Genomic DNA, 18,667 nt, shown 5'->3' with positions numbered 1-18,667 from the left:
CAATCTATTCTGAGAGACACGTGTTGAGTTTCAGTAATGGCACACACGTCTGTACATCCTGTGGGAAACCTGAAATCAGTGTGAAAGGAAGTACTGCCTTCAGTGACCTGGCATGTTGTCACTATGTGTGTTTTTGTGCCCTTTAATATTTCATCTGAAAATTAACCGAACGAATCAGAAAGACTGAATTGAGTTTAATCAAACTAAAAAGTAAGAGTTTGTCCAATTTAAATGGAATTTGGAAAATAGATTTTCAGCAGCTGCTCATCTCCTGGGAAGTTTTTTTTTTTTTTTTTGCATTATTAGGGGCTCTACATTCATGAGTGTTTTGGTTAAGGCCATCTGGTAAGGTAAGGGTTTCAGATTTCGCGCTGATGAAGACATGTCACAAAGTAAAAGCTATTGGTCAATACAAGCCTCAACGCAAGCAAAAACAAAAAGCAAAAACATCGTAATCCCAACAAGTACGACTCACTGCCTCACACATGTATTTACACACTGCCCCTCCCCGACTGAGTGCTATTCTGACTACAACAAAAATAGGAAACATTAAACACTCTATGCAGCATAATTCTATTGGCCCTGTGTCGACATTTGTTTAAATAAACTATTAGATTGGCAAATGAGGATGAATGTACGCATGTACCGTAAATGTTAGGGAAACATTGTTGCTGTGGTATGACATATGGACAGGTACAGTGCAGTCTGTTCAGCTAGCAGTATGCCCTTGGCTCAGGGTGGGCATATTCGATTTTACTTTAAGGTTGGTGGAATGTCAAAGCCTGTAATCTCTCCCATCTGATAAGCTAATATCACGGACCTCTTTGCATGTTATAGAAAGGAAGTGAAACCGTAAAAACCTTCTCCTCATTTGAATCACTGAGGGCAAGAGCATTGCAAAGATGATCTTTTCTAAAGTCACAATCTACCACAAGTCATCGGAGAGACAACGGGCACCATGTTAATAAATCTCTGTTTAAAAAGTCCTTGAGTGTGTGTGTGTGTGTGTGTGTGTGCGTGCACATAGGACTGGGTACAGGACAACAGTTTCAGAGTAAAAAGCAGCACCATTTACTATAGTAACTGAATATTGTTAAAGTGTCATTTGCACCTGTCTTTCCTAGACTACATGAGCAGATCAAAGAATAACAACTGAAGTGTTTTCTTGTGTGTTATGAGATATGGTTTCTGTTAGCAAGACAAACGCACCGTCAAATGAACCCACAACTGTTTCAACTTTAAATACGAAACGCATACCGTAGATCGTGATGCTGGTCATATGATAGATACTGTAAGAATTCAAAGTGTTAGAATCACAATATTGTAATTACGAGCGGCCCGAATGCCATCAGAAGGAAATGTAAACAAAACAACACAAGGTGCAGGTTATATGACCGATAGAGTAACATGAAATTCTGTAGTAAATTTTCCATTTCTGTCCTTGCAATTCAACTGCAACAATATCACATGAGCTTCATAAACTACATTTCCCTTGGAAATACAAACATGAATATTATAAGGTGCAAAATGCATTGTTTGATACAGTCACCTCTTCCGGGCTGCGCAAAACTGTTTTTCTTTTGTTAATAATTCATATTTGTTCTGCAATGGAAATGTATCCAGCAGCAAATAACGCACATAGCTTTAAAATGTATACTCCTAAGAGAGGGGGGGGGGGGGATGTTAAATGAATGAAAATGAATAAATGTGGTCTAGGATTTTTAGCCTTATTTTCTGATCTCATTCAGCAACACTGGTCAGCAGCTGCAGCATGCCTGGTTAAAGATGGATGGATGATATAAGTTGTGCAGCACCTCAGACACGCTGTCAAACATTTTTAATACCGTTCTACCGCAGACTGGCAGGAAATTGATCGACCACGGCACCAGGTTTTTAGCCACCTCCATAGAAAAGGCTGTGTGTAAAGTGTGAACCTTCAGCAGTTAGGCAATGTTCAACGTATATCAAAGGCTTTTTTTTTTTTTTGCGCCTCGCTAAGATACGTCACTGTGGGAAACATCAATTTCTGCTGCCGCTGTTCCTTCACACAGGGAGCTCCAGCCCAAGACCATTGTTGCTGGTGAGAAAGTCTAGAAAACTGGCACTTTGTGTTTCCCTTTGAATGTGGCACGTATAGCATTACCCTTACTCACAGTGGAGATGAAGACTGGAGTTGTAACAGTAATGGTTGTGACCAAATAAATGACTGACTTGACATAATGTTGCTGAAATGAAATTGAAAAAAAAAGTGGTGAAATGTTTATTTTGGGATATGGCAGCTCATTCTTGTGATGCAAAGAGTCCCTTTGTGGGGTTTATAGCTACACTAGGCAACTTCACTGTTCAACTGTTAGTGGCTCATGTTTAACAACCCAGCTGGCCTGTGATACACATGTTTTACCAAAAGGGAAAGAGGAAGAAAGTCAAATGCTGGTGTGTCCCATTTTCTCAGTTTTGAGCTTCATTCACTTTCTGTGGGAAAACAACCTGAATTATGGGACATCTTACTCGGGGAAAGATTGGGCGTTCTTCCTCATGGCCGTGCCACTTTGTCGTTTTAAGCTGCTAAAAAAAGGATGCGTTTACAACTGCAATCTTGCCTAGTGTAGCTTCAGCAGGGACAACCCAGAGAATGGCGACAAATTATGAAAAAGTGGTGGAGCGATGACAGATGACGACAGCGGGCTGGTTGTGACGAGCTGATTTTGGGTGGAGGTGAACAAGAGGAGCTTAGGATGAATCCGTGGACCTCAAAGCCGCGTCTGGGCTTCAGGGATGTAGATCTCGATGCTGTCTGCCCTCTCTGTGACTGAGTTCTGTCTGAAAGAAGCTGCTCGTTTGGCAGCCATGAGGCGTCTGCGGGCTTCCTGTCGCTGGCGGTCCTGAAGGTCCAGAGAGCGCTCTCGCATTATACCACCACGCCCCTTGGATGGCCGCTTTAGCAAAGGTGGTGGCCACTTTCGCTCCTTAGGACACAGAATGAGGTGGTTAAACAAAGCTTATTGTTATTGCAATGTATCTGACAGAACAGGATGACTCACAGGGGAGGAATGCAAACCAAACAATGCATCTCAATCAATGGTGTACAGCAACAATTGTTAGGCGTGACGATGTGTGCCAGATATTATAGATTAGAAATACATTTATCAAGTCATCCTCTTCGATAACTGTTCTGCTATAAAGTAGAAGTGAAAACACGACAAAAGTCGTCAGAAAACACTTCCTTTACACATAATAAAGCTTACAGAAGCAATATTGTTTTCATTCTAGTGAGGTCATTTTTATATTGTTATATTAAGTTTGGTCACTGTATATTTTGTCATTGTAGAAAAACAAGAGAGACTATTTATTCAGCTCAATATTAACCAGCAGATTGACCGGGGAGAGCATATGTTGAATCAGGGCAGGTCAATTAAATGCTAATAGGAGTTGTTTTCACTATGGAGTGCGCAGCCTTGGATAAATGAGGCTATGACCCTTTAACATATGAACTCTTGGTATCTTGGGTACATGTGTGTCGTGGACAGACCGAGGCCACTTTGCCTCAATAGTGAGAATTCATCCTTCTCCCCATTGCTGAGGCCCTGTATATTTATTTACCAGGAAAGACATTCATGTGAAAGGCAACTAGAAACACTACAGACAATATAAACTGGTTATGTAGCCACAACATTACCGTTTACAAACTTTCACAAAATTTCACCCACACGAGCTACAAATCTTAACCCAGCACTCACAGAAGCTTTCGAGCGCAAGGCAGACTGGCGTTAGTGTAAAACTGTACTTGCCTTGAAGGAGAGAAGCCCAATACAGAGCATCTGTGTCACTGTTTGGGCTCGGCTTCACGGAGCTTGCAATGTGCCTATTAACTGCTGGAGGTAAATAACTCTCTTACAACTACAACTGTAGCGTGGAGATAATTATCCGAGTGCCCTGAAGGATCCTCATCTACAAGAACCACTCTTGCAAATGTGCGTTTATTTCAGCTGTTGGGTATTGGCGATTTAACTGGATGGTTTGATATTCTTAATGCTGTATGTTTTTCATTTTGTAGAGTGAAAATGCTTTGAAATCAAATTTTTTTAAATGGCTACATATTCTAGCTACTGACATACAATTGATAGTATGTCAGTAGCTAGAATATGTAGCCTGTTTGTCAAAACTATTTTACTTACAGATAAATATGGAGAATACAGATCTGACAGATAGAATTAGTCCCAAATTGTTCACAAATAGACTCAACTGAAGTTGCTTTTTTCTTTTTTTTAAAGGAAAACATTTTAGAAGATGCTATAGCCGTCTAGGCTGAACTGGTGTTGCCTCCTAATAGTTGTCCCTGCAGTGTTAAGACAGGAATGATTAACCTCCTACTGGTCACAAGCCTATAAAAGGAAGGCAGATGTTGTTCGTGTAGTTTCCTCAAAAGCTGAGCGAGTTCGTCTGGAACCCATTAAGACTAATTGTAATGAGTGTATGGATCCAGTTTTACCTTCTTATCTGGGCTCTCCACCAGCTGCCACTGGTTGCTCTTGATCTGCTGCAGCTCATCAAACTTGGCAGTGACGTCATCAATGGAAAGCTGCAAGAGGTCCCAGAATCCAGCCAGGTCCTGAGATGTGGGTCTGGGCATGGCACTGGGGTCCTGAAGAGACAGTAAGAGTACACAATGTAGTGGGTTGTTTTGTACTCAAGACAATACTCAAGTACTTCTTTGGTATGTGCAGGATTGCAGAACTCTAACAAAACTAAACAAACTACAATAGAGAACCTTAGCCTTGTACTACCTGTTCTCAACCAGCGTTATACCACATGCATCATACTTAAATTAAAAAGCAACAAAAATAAGCTAAACATAAATAATTGGAAAATAAATGAAATACTTAAATACTAAATCTATGTTTTAAACTACAGCCTTCATTTTCAGGACATTTTGTTACTCATAGCCACCTCACCATTCCCACCACTGTGTGGCAGCACAGCACCAACATTGGTTCATTAACTCAACCTTACTCCCTTTATTGCCTTTCGTTGCATCTTCTTTTTTAACAGCTGAGTTGGTCTATTGTGTGCTGGGGCAAAAACTATGATTAATAATTATTAAAGGTCATATTTACGGTCCCATGCAGTGAGGACAGAATGCATGGGGGAGGGAAATGCTGTTTGTGCACAAATTACATGTCATTACATGTTTTTGTCGAAATAAATAATATACCGTTATTTCATTCTACTATAATTTTGCAAAATTATCTGTGTTATCTTTACAATTTAAATGACGAAAATGCGGTGCTCAATGTTGCCGCATTCATGTGATGCACCGCTGTTCCCTACTGTCAACTGCAAACCACAGGTCACACTCACCTCATCATGCAGCCACACACAGACATGTGCTCATCACCACAGACAGTAAACACAGAACTAGTGTGATCTTAGACCAAGACAAGGTCTGTCAAGTCAAACTTCAAAGCACGTTTGGAGCTTTTTACAGACACATCGTGCAGTCCCTCCACGGTCCAGAAGGGAAACAGAGTCATTCTCTCATTCAGACACGTCTGAAAGCTCAGGGCAATCTCAGGCTTGTCACAACCAATGTTGGACTTAATTCATCATCTTATTATCTATGGGGAGAGAGAGTGCGGCCTGAAACCATCCAAGAGAGAGCAATGCACAGAGTTATTAAGGCACACACACACACACACACTCAAATGCACGAAAAAACAACAACACACAAGGCAGTGAGAGAGCAGGTAGATTTCAACCACCTCCACAAGGTTTTGCATTTCATTCAAACAATTAGCTACGCTTTAGTGAGGTGTGATTAAGTGCCTCTTTTCACTATACTTTCACCTCTACTGTATCTGCAGAAACATTCCCACTGATGACACTATCATAGTCTGATATACTATATGCTGACGCTATTAATAGTTAGCATTTGAAAAGGTCTGAGTTTCGAGTCGACATGAGGGCTAAACAGTGAGAAGGCGTGGCAGTCCATTATTCAAACTCTGAGCTCCTGCTCAAACTGCTGCCTCCACTAATGGATCGCCTCAACACAGGTGCTGCAACCTATTGGAATTCCCCTTTCGTTTACTGTGGGGTCAATAGCGGCAGAGGGACTGCTTCACTATTGATCTATGTGGTTCTATTTCTGGAAGGCGCACAAGTGCAGTGCCAGGCCGAGCACCTTCGGAGCTCTGACAAAGACAAGCCTATCAACAAGTTTAACCCTGATCTTTGGGGTTTTCCATGCAACATATTGACAGCATGTCGGTCAATACGGTGTTTTTATTAACACACACATGCTACTCACCAGATTCTGCTGACATAGCCAGTAAAACTGCTGAAACTTTTGAGACATCAGTAGCTGAGCACTTCCCACTGCACTCCGGATTTTTCCTAGGACTGGTGGACACACACACACACACACACACACACACATAGAGAGAGAGAGCGAGAGAGAGAGCGAGAGAGAGAGAGACAGAGAGAGAGAGAGAGACAGAGAAAAAGAGAGATTCTGGTTTTATGCATGACAGCTTGGCGAAGGCTAACATGTTGAGCAATGTCTTTAAGACATTCACATGGATCCAATCTGCTCACAAAACACCGATCACAATTCTGTGTTTTCAAAATCAGCATGTCGGCTAATACTATGAATGTTCACTTTGGCTACTGTTATACATACTGCAAAAAATAAATGATAGAGTATATGTCATTACAGAGAAATATAGAAATGATATCATGAAAGCATTGACCTGAGACAACAAAAGCAGCTCCCGTTTTGACAAGTATGTAGTTTCCTTCAGGACACTCACTCTCCTCTGTCAGGTCATGCTCCTCTGCTTCTCTCTCCATCTCTTTGCACCATCCCTCCAGCCGCTTGGTTTCATTGTGAAGGAGCTGCATGAACCAGCTGCCGTCCCTGCGGAGTGGGGACACTCGGCCCGTTTCGGTGCCCTCCAGACTGGGCTCAACCAGCCAGGTTTCAGGCTGTGGGCTGGTTGGCCCACTGGAGGGCCGGTAGTCCTCCCTGTAACTGAACAGGCCTTGTGTGCGCACCGTACGGATGGCCCCATACTGCGTGGGCGTGCTGGGCTCAGAGTGGCGACCGAAGCCGCCACCAAACTGCAGGCCCTTGTCCTCCATGGAGGGGAAGCCCTCCAACTCCATGTCTGCCTGCACTGCAGTGGTCACACTGTTGGAGCGCTTGAACCTCCCATGCCTAAAATGCACAAGTTACAAGGACAACGCTTAAGAAATGCAACTTTAAATGTACTATACTTTGACTATGGACACTGTGTTTCTTCTGTCTGAGCAACATACCGTTTGTGATCCTCCACCTGGATCCCTATAGAGTGGAATTGAGGAAGGCCTTTACTTTCAGTCTCAGAGTCTGTCACAGTTTCCACCTGGTGAATATAGAAAACAGAACACCGCCAAGTCGTCATCACTGAAATGAACAGTCACGCCCAAGTAGATGCACATCAAATGTTGTTGATATATTGACTAGATTTCTTATCATGAGAGTTAATTGTAACTGTTTTTGTCGCCTAAAAATGTCTTATTCTGCGTTCGATTGTACTTAGCTCCACCCTCTTCTGTCACATCTGGTTGCAAAAAGCCAGGATGGCAACGGCTAAAATGCCGAACTTGAGGCTTCAAAGCTGCAGTTCACAAACCAATGGATGGCGTCATGGTGACTACGTCAACTTCTTATGAGGTAGTGACGTAGTCTATGATATAGGCCTGTAATGATGCTGTTACAGGTGTCTTTTAAGTGCCTCACAAGAACACGAGAGGTTCACAGTCAGGAATGAATTGCCACTCCTCACCAGTCCTTTGTTCAACCTAAAGCCAGTGCAAAAAGCCGGTGTTTGAGTCCCAAACAAGACCACTCTGTAATTATACACAATGATACATAGTCTGGATGATGCAATTTAGTGCTTTCCAAGGTTCTGACAATCCAGCTAGAGCTTAATTGATTGCCTAAAGCTGGTGTTACTGATACCAGCTGCTGTGTGGGCAGTTGCATAGATGTCAAGTTCAACCTTATCCTGAATTTTGGTACAAAGGAAACTTAAAATAGAATCATCAACTGGCTGGCTTCCAGCCGGTCAGTGTCCTCTCTAAACAGCTACATTTGCAAAAGGAGCGTCAATTCTTTTCCACACCATGCTCAGCATTGTCCACAAGAGACGTCTGTGGGCGACATGCAGGTACAACATGGTCCACACAGACAGCCATCCAAAGTCAGAGCTAAAGGCTGAGGACATTTGAGGATGCAGGAGCTATACCTAAGTTGGTTGGACAGTTGGCGCACAAGGCAGAATCCCTATCTTGTGGTGGAACTACTTGTTCAGGTTCTGGCTCTGATACGATCCGGCCAAAGCTACCAGCAATCTCAAGAAGAGCAGGTTAAGCAGCCAGATCACAAACTAGAACAACAAGAGTAAGAGAGATCCTCGTGTCGCTCTTCATCACTGCTGCTTTTGAATAAGCCCTGTCCATGTAATACAGCCTGACACTTGTAAAGGTCAACAAGCCTCCAAAACCTTGTAAAGTACTTCACACAGATTGGTACATTTGGGAATTTGTAATCCCCCCCCCCCCCCCCAAAAACAAATGACAGGATTAACTAATTTGCACGTGTAGTTATACTGCTAGTTCAGCATTGTGAAGTCTGCCTGGGGATGCGGACACAGAATAAGTCTTCAATAAAGAACCCTAATCCTCTTGTCAGATAATAATCCAATGGTGCAATGCAATTGAAACAACTACCTAGAGTACATAAGAATGGGCCTGTTGCGTTCTAATAACATTGGCGTTGGGTTGATATAAGTTACTGAGAACTCTGAGAGATGGTTTTACTGTGACTGGGTTTTACAGGGCATCTCTCATACATATTAATATATCCTTTCAGCCAGGACTAGATAGAAGGAGACAGATGAGATTGGTGTAATTAGCATGGAGGCTGGGTTGTGAGTGTGGTGAATGCAAAGAGAGCAGCAAATTGAGTGGCATTGTTACCTGTATCCCAATAGAGGAACGTGGGGTTTTGAGGTACTCCTCGGCCTTGGACACCAGCACCGCTTTGTCACACGTCTGGACGGAGGTGTGGCTGCCCAAAGATGCATGCCTCTTGCCTGCTGCCGACTCCATGGCCATGGTGACAGCCTTGGTGCTGTCCAGGCTGTCCACGGAGCTGTAGATGGGACGACCAAGGCTATCCGTGGTCCACAGACCGCCCCGTGGATGCCTGCCCTCCTGGTAGGCATCTTGGGTGGACTCTGTACTGCTCTGGGCTGTCACAGAGATAAGAGGCTTGGTGGTGGTGCGCGGGGGCACAGGAGGTGGAGTCTTCTTGTAACTGGGAGGATATGATACCGCTGGATAGCACAAGCAGCATGAGAGGGACGAGGACAAGGCAAGACAAGGGTAGAGGATAAAATAAAACATGAGAATGAAAAATGTGGCCAGAAGCTGACAAGGGCCAAGTGCTGCAGTTCACCTGGATCACACAGTGTGTGTGATAGAAGAGCGTCATAGCATGATAGGGGATTAGGCATTAAGCACTTAAAGCAAGGGAAATGTAAGTATAAGGTGAAAAGCAACAGCAGCTTTGTAGTATGACTGTGTTTATTGGGGAGGAGCAATGAAGGATTATGGGGAAGATTTGCTCTTTTCAGTGCAAATAGAATCTGATGGTAATCCATCCAGATGGACCTCACAGCAGAGTTGGAAAAGAACCAACTTCACTGGCTAGATGTCTTTTTTTTCCTAAGCTATGATAAGGACTGAATTAACATGTAGTTGCTCAGCATCCACATTTTGAAAATCCTGGTAAATGAAGATGTCTCTTTTAAGAGATAGCAATACATGTAAAGTAAGTTTGCTCCATTAATCTAAAGAAAATAGCATTCGTTCGTTCAAGTCTGAGCACAATAGATGATATCCACAATCCCCATTTGTGAGTTAATTTCAAATGTTAACCTTAAATCTGCATGAAGTATGCAAACATTCTTAACAAGTATAAACTGTGTCAAGAGTCAAGACTATTATAATGGCCCTTATGAGCATTCAGCCTCTCACCCCTACAGTGCTTCTGATCAATTCATTAAATCATTCTCTTGTCAAGTCTCCTATACTTTTCCTCATTTATTACATATATACATTTCTATAGCAAAATACAATATTCTTCAGACTAAACATTGCATTACTAAATACAATAAGATTGTTGTGCTTTACCTATTCAAACACATGCTGTATACTGGCGTAAACAGGTGCAGGCAGAGCCCCACACACATACACACATACACACATACACACGCACACGAATCGCTTTGGATTACAGGTAATTAAGTGCAATAAGAAATAAGAAACCACAGGGAACTCTGTTAAGCTAAATCCAGTCACAGACTTGACTTCCTTCCAACCTGAAGGGGCTGCAGTTCTGCAAGACACAGTGGGTGGATACCAAAATGAAAAGAGCACAGTGACTCAGGCAGCACTCAACTCCACACGTTCTATTTTTACACATTCTACCAATTTGACTTACTTTCAAAACTGAAAATGTTACAGATTGCTTGTTGGTACCAGATACAGAGTCAGTGACATGAACCTCTACATGTTCCTATACCTCCACTATCTGTGTGTCTTGGGTACATTGCATTCATTGGCCAATGCAACATATTAAAGTCAGGTCACTCAGGTGATTTTTGTCACAATTATCATGTGTATAGAAGAACCATCAGGATGTTAAAATAATAGTTTATTTCCATGTCCATGGCTTTTCTAAAACTTTCTGACTTTTCAATCATTTTTTACAAAATCAGCATCAGAGATATCTGATTAAAAACTGTAGTAGTAAATGAAATTATATGAACATTACAATAAACTCATAATCTTTTTAAAGACATGTAAAACATATACCTAACTTTTTTATTCTATGGAACCTCACCTTGTTTTAAAGAAATCCATCCTGGTCAAAATGTATAATATATAAAGTACAGTATATTTACTCTAATATCTTTTATCAAGTATGGCTGAGTTGTAGGCAGTCCATATGAAAGTGATGAATTGGGTTTCTTGACTACTTTGGAGAGATGCAACACAATGTTTGATCTAATGGTGGCACTACATGAAAGGCCATAGGGTCTCCAACATTAGACTATAGTGGAGATGTGCTGTGAGAGCGGTAACAAACAAACGGTGAGTTAATGATGATACTCTAAATTAGCCTCATCATCAGACTGGAAGTTGAGTCAGCAGTAGTTGCTCTGCAGTTCATTCATAAATGTTATGCTTGCCTAAATGGATTAACATTTGCAAAAACATTTGTTTCATTAGACACCTACATTTATGTGCTGGGCATAATTACTGAATAATGCTAATGTTGTTTAGTGAAGATACTTAATGTGCTGATTCCTCCTAGGCTGTCAAACCACCACATGATAAGATTTGGCTTATCACTGCTCTACTCAAACTGACCAAAAGAAAAAGAAATCACAATGTCTTGCAATAATGTTGACTGGACACCAGATGTCCTCCTATAGACTGTGCATAGTCACTGCTAGAAGAGCTGAATTATACACTGCCAAAGTGTCAAAAGTATATTTATTGAAGTTGATTTGAGCAGTGGTCTCTCTGTACATTTACTCAACTAGCATACTTAAGTTAATCTCCAATAAGAAAAGATGGAAAGGGCAACAAAGTACATTCGTATGGCTACTGTACAGCGGTTTCCCTTTCAAATGCTACGGCTTTAATTTAAAGTTTGGCTGATATACCCTGTCCTTTGTGTAGTCAGTCAGAACTCGCTGTGTTTGAATTTGATTGTTTGGTTTAGCACTGCTGCACTCGGCAGTCTAGTAAACAGAACCACACACTGGACGTGCAGCCAGACTAAGTGCACCTGAATGTCATGCTATAATATTGTGTTGCTGCTCTGCTTAAAAGCTTTTGCAGTGAAGACCCTGGTACCCAAAACAGGCATTTTGACATATAATCTGCAGGGACATGCTTCTGCATCAAAACACAAATGAACCCACCTACCTACAGTTTATCCTCATGTAATCTCCTCCCTGTACTCACTGAATATCCAATCTAGTTACTTTCTGTTGCCATTTCTAACTTCATCAACTCTCACAGTGAATCAATAGCGTGCCTGCCACTGGCTTATCATATCAGAACATTTGCGGAGCAACAGGCAACTGCCTCCAGCAGCGTGGAGTTGGTGTGGGCTCCCAGCGGGGGACCGCGGAGGAGCGAGGTGAAGCTCTGCTCCTGGCCGGAGGAGGAGATGCTGCTGCCCGGGCACTGAGATCTCCTCCTCCTGCCGGAGCTTCCAAATGAATAGGTCGAAGGTGACAGTGAAGCCAGAACTGGGTCAGTATGCGGTTGCTGCCGGAGGTGTCGCTGGAGTCTGAGTTTAAGGACTTTTTGGTGAACCTGCAGGATTTCATCTGGTTTTGTGCGGAATCCGACCCGGTGGCGCGTTGACAAGCATTTAAGAATAACTATGTCGAAATAACCAATGTTCTCGCTAACGGCTTTCTTTACTTATTTAGGTTATATAAAGGCATCAGTATTAAATTGAGAATGTTTCATAACCAGTTAAAAGTTCCTCGCAGTGACTTTAACCTTGGTTTTTGGACGAGCATATTATACATTCTTCTTCTTCTTATTATTATCATTGTTATCAACCACACAAGATACGTTTGTTAACAGATTAAACTTTCATTGCACACTATCAGCAATAAATATTACAATTACACAGAAAAGAAGGTTTTTCTATCGCTTCTGTTTGTTGTCAAAACTAAGAGCCAATCAGCTGTTTGGTCAGGTGACAGCCGGGGGTTTCATCATGCCCTGGTTCTTGCAGTCGGTCGGGAGCAACCGCTGTGCCTGCCTCTAAACACCGTTATCGTTGCCCACGCGTGCATGATGTTAGAGAAGTTGGGATCAACTCGGACACAACTTTAACCGGTTTCCGATGCGCGCGGGCTTGGCTCATCTCAAACGAGCCGTGTTTTAAACCGGAAGATATAAATTTAGATTTACCCTCCTTCTTTACTTCATCGGAAGCAAAAGTAGTGGGACCCCCGTCACTACACCCATGGATGTATGACTGCAACTGAAATGTAGTTTGCTGCTAGTATGGAGGAAGAGAGAGGCGATGGAGACGGGCTGGTACCTGGAGGTGGCTGAGCGCGGTCCACACTGCAGGAAGTAGGGAGACGAAACTGAATCCCTGCAAGGAGCAAGCAACACCAGTTAGAGAGGAAACACGCAGGCACCAGTGCACACCTACAGTGAATATCTCTATACCTACCATAACTAACTCCAAGAGGTCTAACGCTCATTGAAACATATTTACAGAAAGCTTTCTTAAGGCCTATCCAGTAGTAACAGTACGTCAGTAACAGGCAGGGAGAGAGAGAAACACAGATATGCTCACTTTCCAGTGTTAGAAATGTGTCTCATCAATGTGTTTTTCCTAAACGTTGAATGTGCATTTGGCCTATAATGATGTCATATGAGCGAGTTACTTTTACAGTAACAAACTCTTAGTCACTGATTCACCACATATAGAACAAAATGAGAAATGCTGATTTCTGGGCAACAGCCGTTATCATGCATTTGCTGTGTTTCTGTCTCAAAATGCAGATAAAACTTGCAACTTGGGCAATGCTCATGGGCATCAATTCTAGTGGAGGTGAAAACTAAACGGATTGGCAGGGGAATTTGTATGCATTTGTCTAGACTTTGTACTTCTTCCCTTTTGCTTTTGCAAATATACAATTTTGTCCAAAAATGTCTTTCGGCATTACATAACCAACGATAGAATCACAATTAAATTAAGGAAGTGGCAAAAGATGATCCAAAATGGACCAAATTGGGAAAGAAAATGGAAATCAGCTTTATTGTCTTTAACAAAAAGAAATGCTAAAGCCTTTTGAAGAATCGATGTATACCAAGGTTGTTAAGAATGCCCATCTGCATTGCCCTCATGTATCACTATCTTAAAATCAATCCTTACAAATCAGGCACTAGATAACATGCATCATCTCAATCTGAAAACAGACAGCTACACATTATCTTATTATACATAGAAGACATAGCAGACATTATCGAAACATAAATATGAAACTCAACTCAAATTTGAAAATTTAGGATTTAACAAAAACAATTTAAATTGTTCCATTTAATGGTTTTAACTGGCAAGATAATTCATATCTTTCAATCTTTGGATATTATATTAAGAAATGTTCAAAATTCAAGTATTAAACTTGGTTTATTATCAGTACAGTGTGTCTCCTGAGAGGTGCACAGAACATTGCAATTTTTGGAGTATAAGGCCAAGAAAATGTCATGTACAGACAAAGACTTAGAATAGGAGACACACAGACAGTCGTTATAATTAACCACTTAATTAGCCACTCCACAACTGTGGGGAAATGACACAAACATGAACTAGAATAGGACAATTTCAGTCTCTGGCAAGTGGCCTTTTTGTAGATCTAACGTAAATAAGGCTTAGATAGAAGGCAAACAAAGACAATCAGACAAAATGTGCTGAGAGACCCAGACATAGAACATGTTTTTAAATGTAAAAGCAAGACAGTCTATCCGTCTATTTTTTTCTTTTTAACTCTTGACTGCCACTGGTGATGCAAAAAAGTAATATATTGAAAAGTGTTGCATGCTGTACTACAGCATGTGGAGTTCCACTTTTCACATTCACATTTTTTAAATATTATACCAAATAGGTATGACCACACCACTTATATTTACAGTTTACTTACTTTGTATTTGGCTGCATGAACGTAAGCCATACTTTACATGAAAGGCAAGTACCTTGCTGCACTTTTAATACATGTAATCATGATCGGAGCTAATTCCTGGAAATGGAATTATAATCACTGATCATGCTCACACTTTACCATGTGAGCATGAGAAGTGCAGGTGAGACTCAAGTTTGATAATGTAGGTGCTATGAAAACTATGGTACTTACATTGACTTTATGTAAAGTGTGACCTAATATCATTTCATAAATGTTTTGGTGCAGAAAATAAGAAACAGACCTTCCCTCTCGTGCTTTTTCAACAAGGCCCCTCAAACCTTTTTCTCCTTTGTGGCCAAGACATAAATTTCAGAAAAAAGCGTTGCAAAAGTTCTGACTGCGTCTCCTCCCCGTCCGACTCCCTCCATTTGTGCCAGAGGCTGTTCTTGCCATAGTTGTGGACTCAGACTGGCAGAGAGGCTGGTGAAGATGCTGTTCTTACTCGGGGCAGGATGGGGTGTGGCTTAATGGCGTGCAATGTCTGACGAGCTGCATACATGAGCATGGGGGCTGAAGATGTAACAAAGTGAATGTCTCTCAGGATTTAATGTAACACTATTTTGTTTGACTTCAGACTGTATTAATGATGACTGAGTGACTCTCTAGCTTCACTCCATTTTAGCAAGTGTCTTTTATCTTCCTTTTATCTATATTCTAGTACTTATATTGCAAAATCATTGTAGTCTAAAGCCTAAGAATCGTCACATTAGAGCAATGAGCAGTGAGTGCGTGCTGTGTAAGGACAAACAAGTTGAAAGCTCTGCTTCTATTTTACATAATTGCATAAGTGTTGCTCGTAGCCTACTCTAACTTCTTTTTTCTTCATGAAGCCAATGTAGCTTGTTTATCGTTAGGCATCACAGCATCCTCAATGTAAAAATAACTTTAAAAAAAACATGCATTCAGTGATTGCTGTAGATCTTACATTGTATCAGTAAAATGTCAATTCAGCGATACACTCCAGGATTACCTTACATCTTGCTTGTGTACAGAAATAGTCCAAAATTGACATTTCTTTTGAAAAAATGTTCCTGCTCACCTTAATGGCATTTCTTTGGTTTGCATAAAAGATGCATATCACCACAGGCAAAATAAATTGCTGTGTTTAGCTAACAGAAGATTGAATTTATTATTTTATTTGATCAATGACCCAACCATTCTGAAGATATTTCCTCAGGCCTAGGATTGAGCTTGAGTATGGGACTGATGGTTAGCAAAGTTGGATGACTGGATGGATCTAAAAATGGGTGGATGGATGGATGGATGGATGGTTTGACATAGGACAACTGGCAGGACGTGAGGGTGTGTATAGGTCAGTGATTCCAGCTGATTCTGCTGGATTTACCAAATTTAGAAAGTAGGTTTGTGTAGCCCCTTTTTTTACAAGAGTCGCACAACAAAACAAGCATGTTGCTCATAGCCACATACATATATACATACAGTGGTGATGCCCCCATGGATGCAAGGTGGATTTACCGTTTATGTATGAAATATTACAACAAACCAATACAAATCAATGGCCCGAAAGTATTATTTCAACAAACTTTCAAGGAAATCCACCAAAACAGGCAACCTTCTCTGAAAAAAAGGGAAAAGTAACTTAAACAAAAAGCCCCTAGTAGCTGTAAAGTTCATTGTACCCTATGATCATAAGTGTTGGACTAAACCAAGAACATATTGACCATATTGCTATAGTTTGAGCATTACCAAGAGTTAAAATGATATGTATGTCTAGAATGGTGGACTAGAAGAAAAGCTAAAGAGTTAATAAACATGGATTCACCCTCTTCAAGAACTGAATCTTCTGGGTAACTTTTATTGTAAGCTGCCTGTTAGGTTAAAATATGTTGTGCAAGGATAACATTTTGGTCTAAGAGTGGCACTAGAATAACACTCCAAAACAGAAACAGTTCATCCATTGTGCATGTGCTCAGAAAGTGTGTACACATCATAGTACACATGGGAACTTTGGCCTGGTGGTGGCACTATAGGAGAGGTCATGGGTTCACCCAGAACTTTAGGATTCATCCTTTGGGGATCTGAATCTCAACAAATCTTTAATATCTTCTTTATTATGTTGCTTTGAACTGACGTGTTGGACAGATGAAACAGCTGACAGACTATGGGATATCCCCATTCATTGATTCTGCTGCTAGTTGGGCCGTTAGAGTGGGTTTGCTTCAGTACAGCAATTGCAGCTGAATATCAACTTTGCTAATAAATATTAACATTTTATTATGAACAGATCTTTATAAATAGAATTTTGGCGCACACAATGTGCATCGTTTGTGATAGAATTGCATGTTTTAGACCATTCATAGAATCAATAACTTCCACATATGATACTCTACCTACAAGTATAGTCCTGTACGTAGGATTGTGTGTAGACTGCATAAAAATGGTCCATGTTTGAATTACTTTAGTATGCCAGAATCTGCAACCATCTTATACATTCTAGTGTAAATCCATCACACACCACCTTTAAAATTAAGCTTGAGTATTGGTAGTAGTATCTATCCTTCCCCTTTAACAAATGTTAGAAGAATATGCTGAATATAAAATGCCATCACTGTCAAAATCACAAGTACTGAAAGCCACTAACATGAATACAGAACCAAAAAAAGTATTTTTATACATCAACAACTGTACAATTTGAGTATGAAAACCTGATTGATATCATCTAAAAGCGGCATTGATTTGTGCTGGTTTGTAGAACAAAGCTGTTATGTTGGTCATAACCGGCCTTGCTGCATGCCAGGATATTTAAAATAAAGACACACGACTGTGTGCTGATTTTATTCCCCTCTGTTCGCTTAAAGAAAATGTATACAATGGTTAAAGCAAGAGGGTGAATCACTTCTGATACCAATGGATTTGAACAGAACAGTAATATAAATCATAATAAATAAAAACAAACCAACTAAATATTTTCCATGGATTTTTTAAAATGCTTCATGCACGTCTCAGTTAAAGTACATACCAGTTGTGCAGAAGAGATTTTAAACGGAACAGTTATTCTTGTGTCTCACTGTTCAAACGCAGTCGACATTGTACAATAAATGCCAGTGTGCTAACACAAGGCCAACATGTGGGACAGTAGTCAACAGATGTTCTGGTTTTCTTGAAAATTCCACTGAATTCAATGTGGAAACGGATGAAAACATTTAAATAAATTGTACATACTTAGTGAGTATGACAGCATTTTCAAGTAATGATAGATCTTATTTTTGTGAAAAATGTTAATGAGTCAGACAAAATGTATGAAAAAGTGTATTAACAACATATATATAAAAAAGAGAATAAAGCGGTTCCCTACCAGACCTACCGTACTCTCTACGCCCCCCAGCTAAGCTACGGATGCCTAAAATGGGGGGAAAAAAAAGAAAAATGAAACAAACAAACAAAAAGGTGATAGCTTAGTAGAAAAGCAATGCATATTAAGAGGGTCAAAGTAAAAGACACTGTGCCTGGCCCATGCGGTGTATTTGCGGTGTGTTAAAGTGTGTCGTCCTCCCTACGGACACAAAAGATATTATTGATGCGATACGTCATTCTCATCTGTTGATGCCATTGTAAAGCTATGACCCCCATTTTGCCATTTAAATTGCCATAAACATAAACATCATAAACATTTTAATCCATTGTTTTATCTCAATATATGAAAAATACATAAGGCCAATAAAAGAAAATTCACAAGAAACGCCACATTAAGCAAAAAAAAAAAAAAAAAAAGAAGAGCAAAAGCATCACATACTGGTTTCATTCTTTTTAACAAAATAAGCATAAGCTAACAAATGTCGGCTAAGCTACGGTTTTCAAAAGGTGCCTCG

The 18,667-nt window shown here is 40.7% G+C and overlaps 1 protein-coding gene across 1 annotated transcript in view; it reads right to left on the bottom strand.

Moving 5' to 3' along the window:
- Positions 1–2,750: 2,750 nt before the first annotated feature.
- dlgap2b (discs, large (Drosophila) homolog-associated protein 2b) overlaps positions 2,751–18,667 on the bottom strand; it is a 36,375-nt gene continuing 20,458 nt past the window's right edge. Inside the window, exons 5-11 of the mRNA XM_076084702.1 lie at positions 9,022–9,380; positions 7,318–7,403; positions 6,810–7,216; positions 6,308–6,399; positions 4,490–4,642; positions 4,365–4,367; positions 2,751–2,966 (exon numbers count right to left, since the gene is read on the bottom strand). Of these exons, the coding sequence (XP_075940817.1) occupies positions 2,751–2,966; positions 4,365–4,367; positions 4,490–4,642; positions 6,308–6,399; positions 6,810–7,216; positions 7,318–7,403; positions 9,022–9,380 (1,316 nt within the window). The remainder of the gene's footprint in view (positions 2,967–4,364; positions 4,368–4,489; positions 4,643–6,307; positions 6,400–6,809; positions 7,217–7,317; positions 7,404–9,021; positions 9,381–18,667) is intronic.

The sequence above is a fragment of the Anarhichas minor genome, unplaced genomic scaffold (genome assembly GCF_050575085.1).
Source record: "Anarhichas minor isolate MPS153535 unplaced genomic scaffold, ASM5057508v1 ptg000136l, whole genome shotgun sequence".
Classification (NCBI taxonomy): Eukaryota; Metazoa; Chordata; class Actinopteri; order Perciformes; family Anarhichadidae; genus Anarhichas; species Anarhichas minor.
This window is presented reverse-complemented; position numbering and strand designations above follow the sequence as displayed.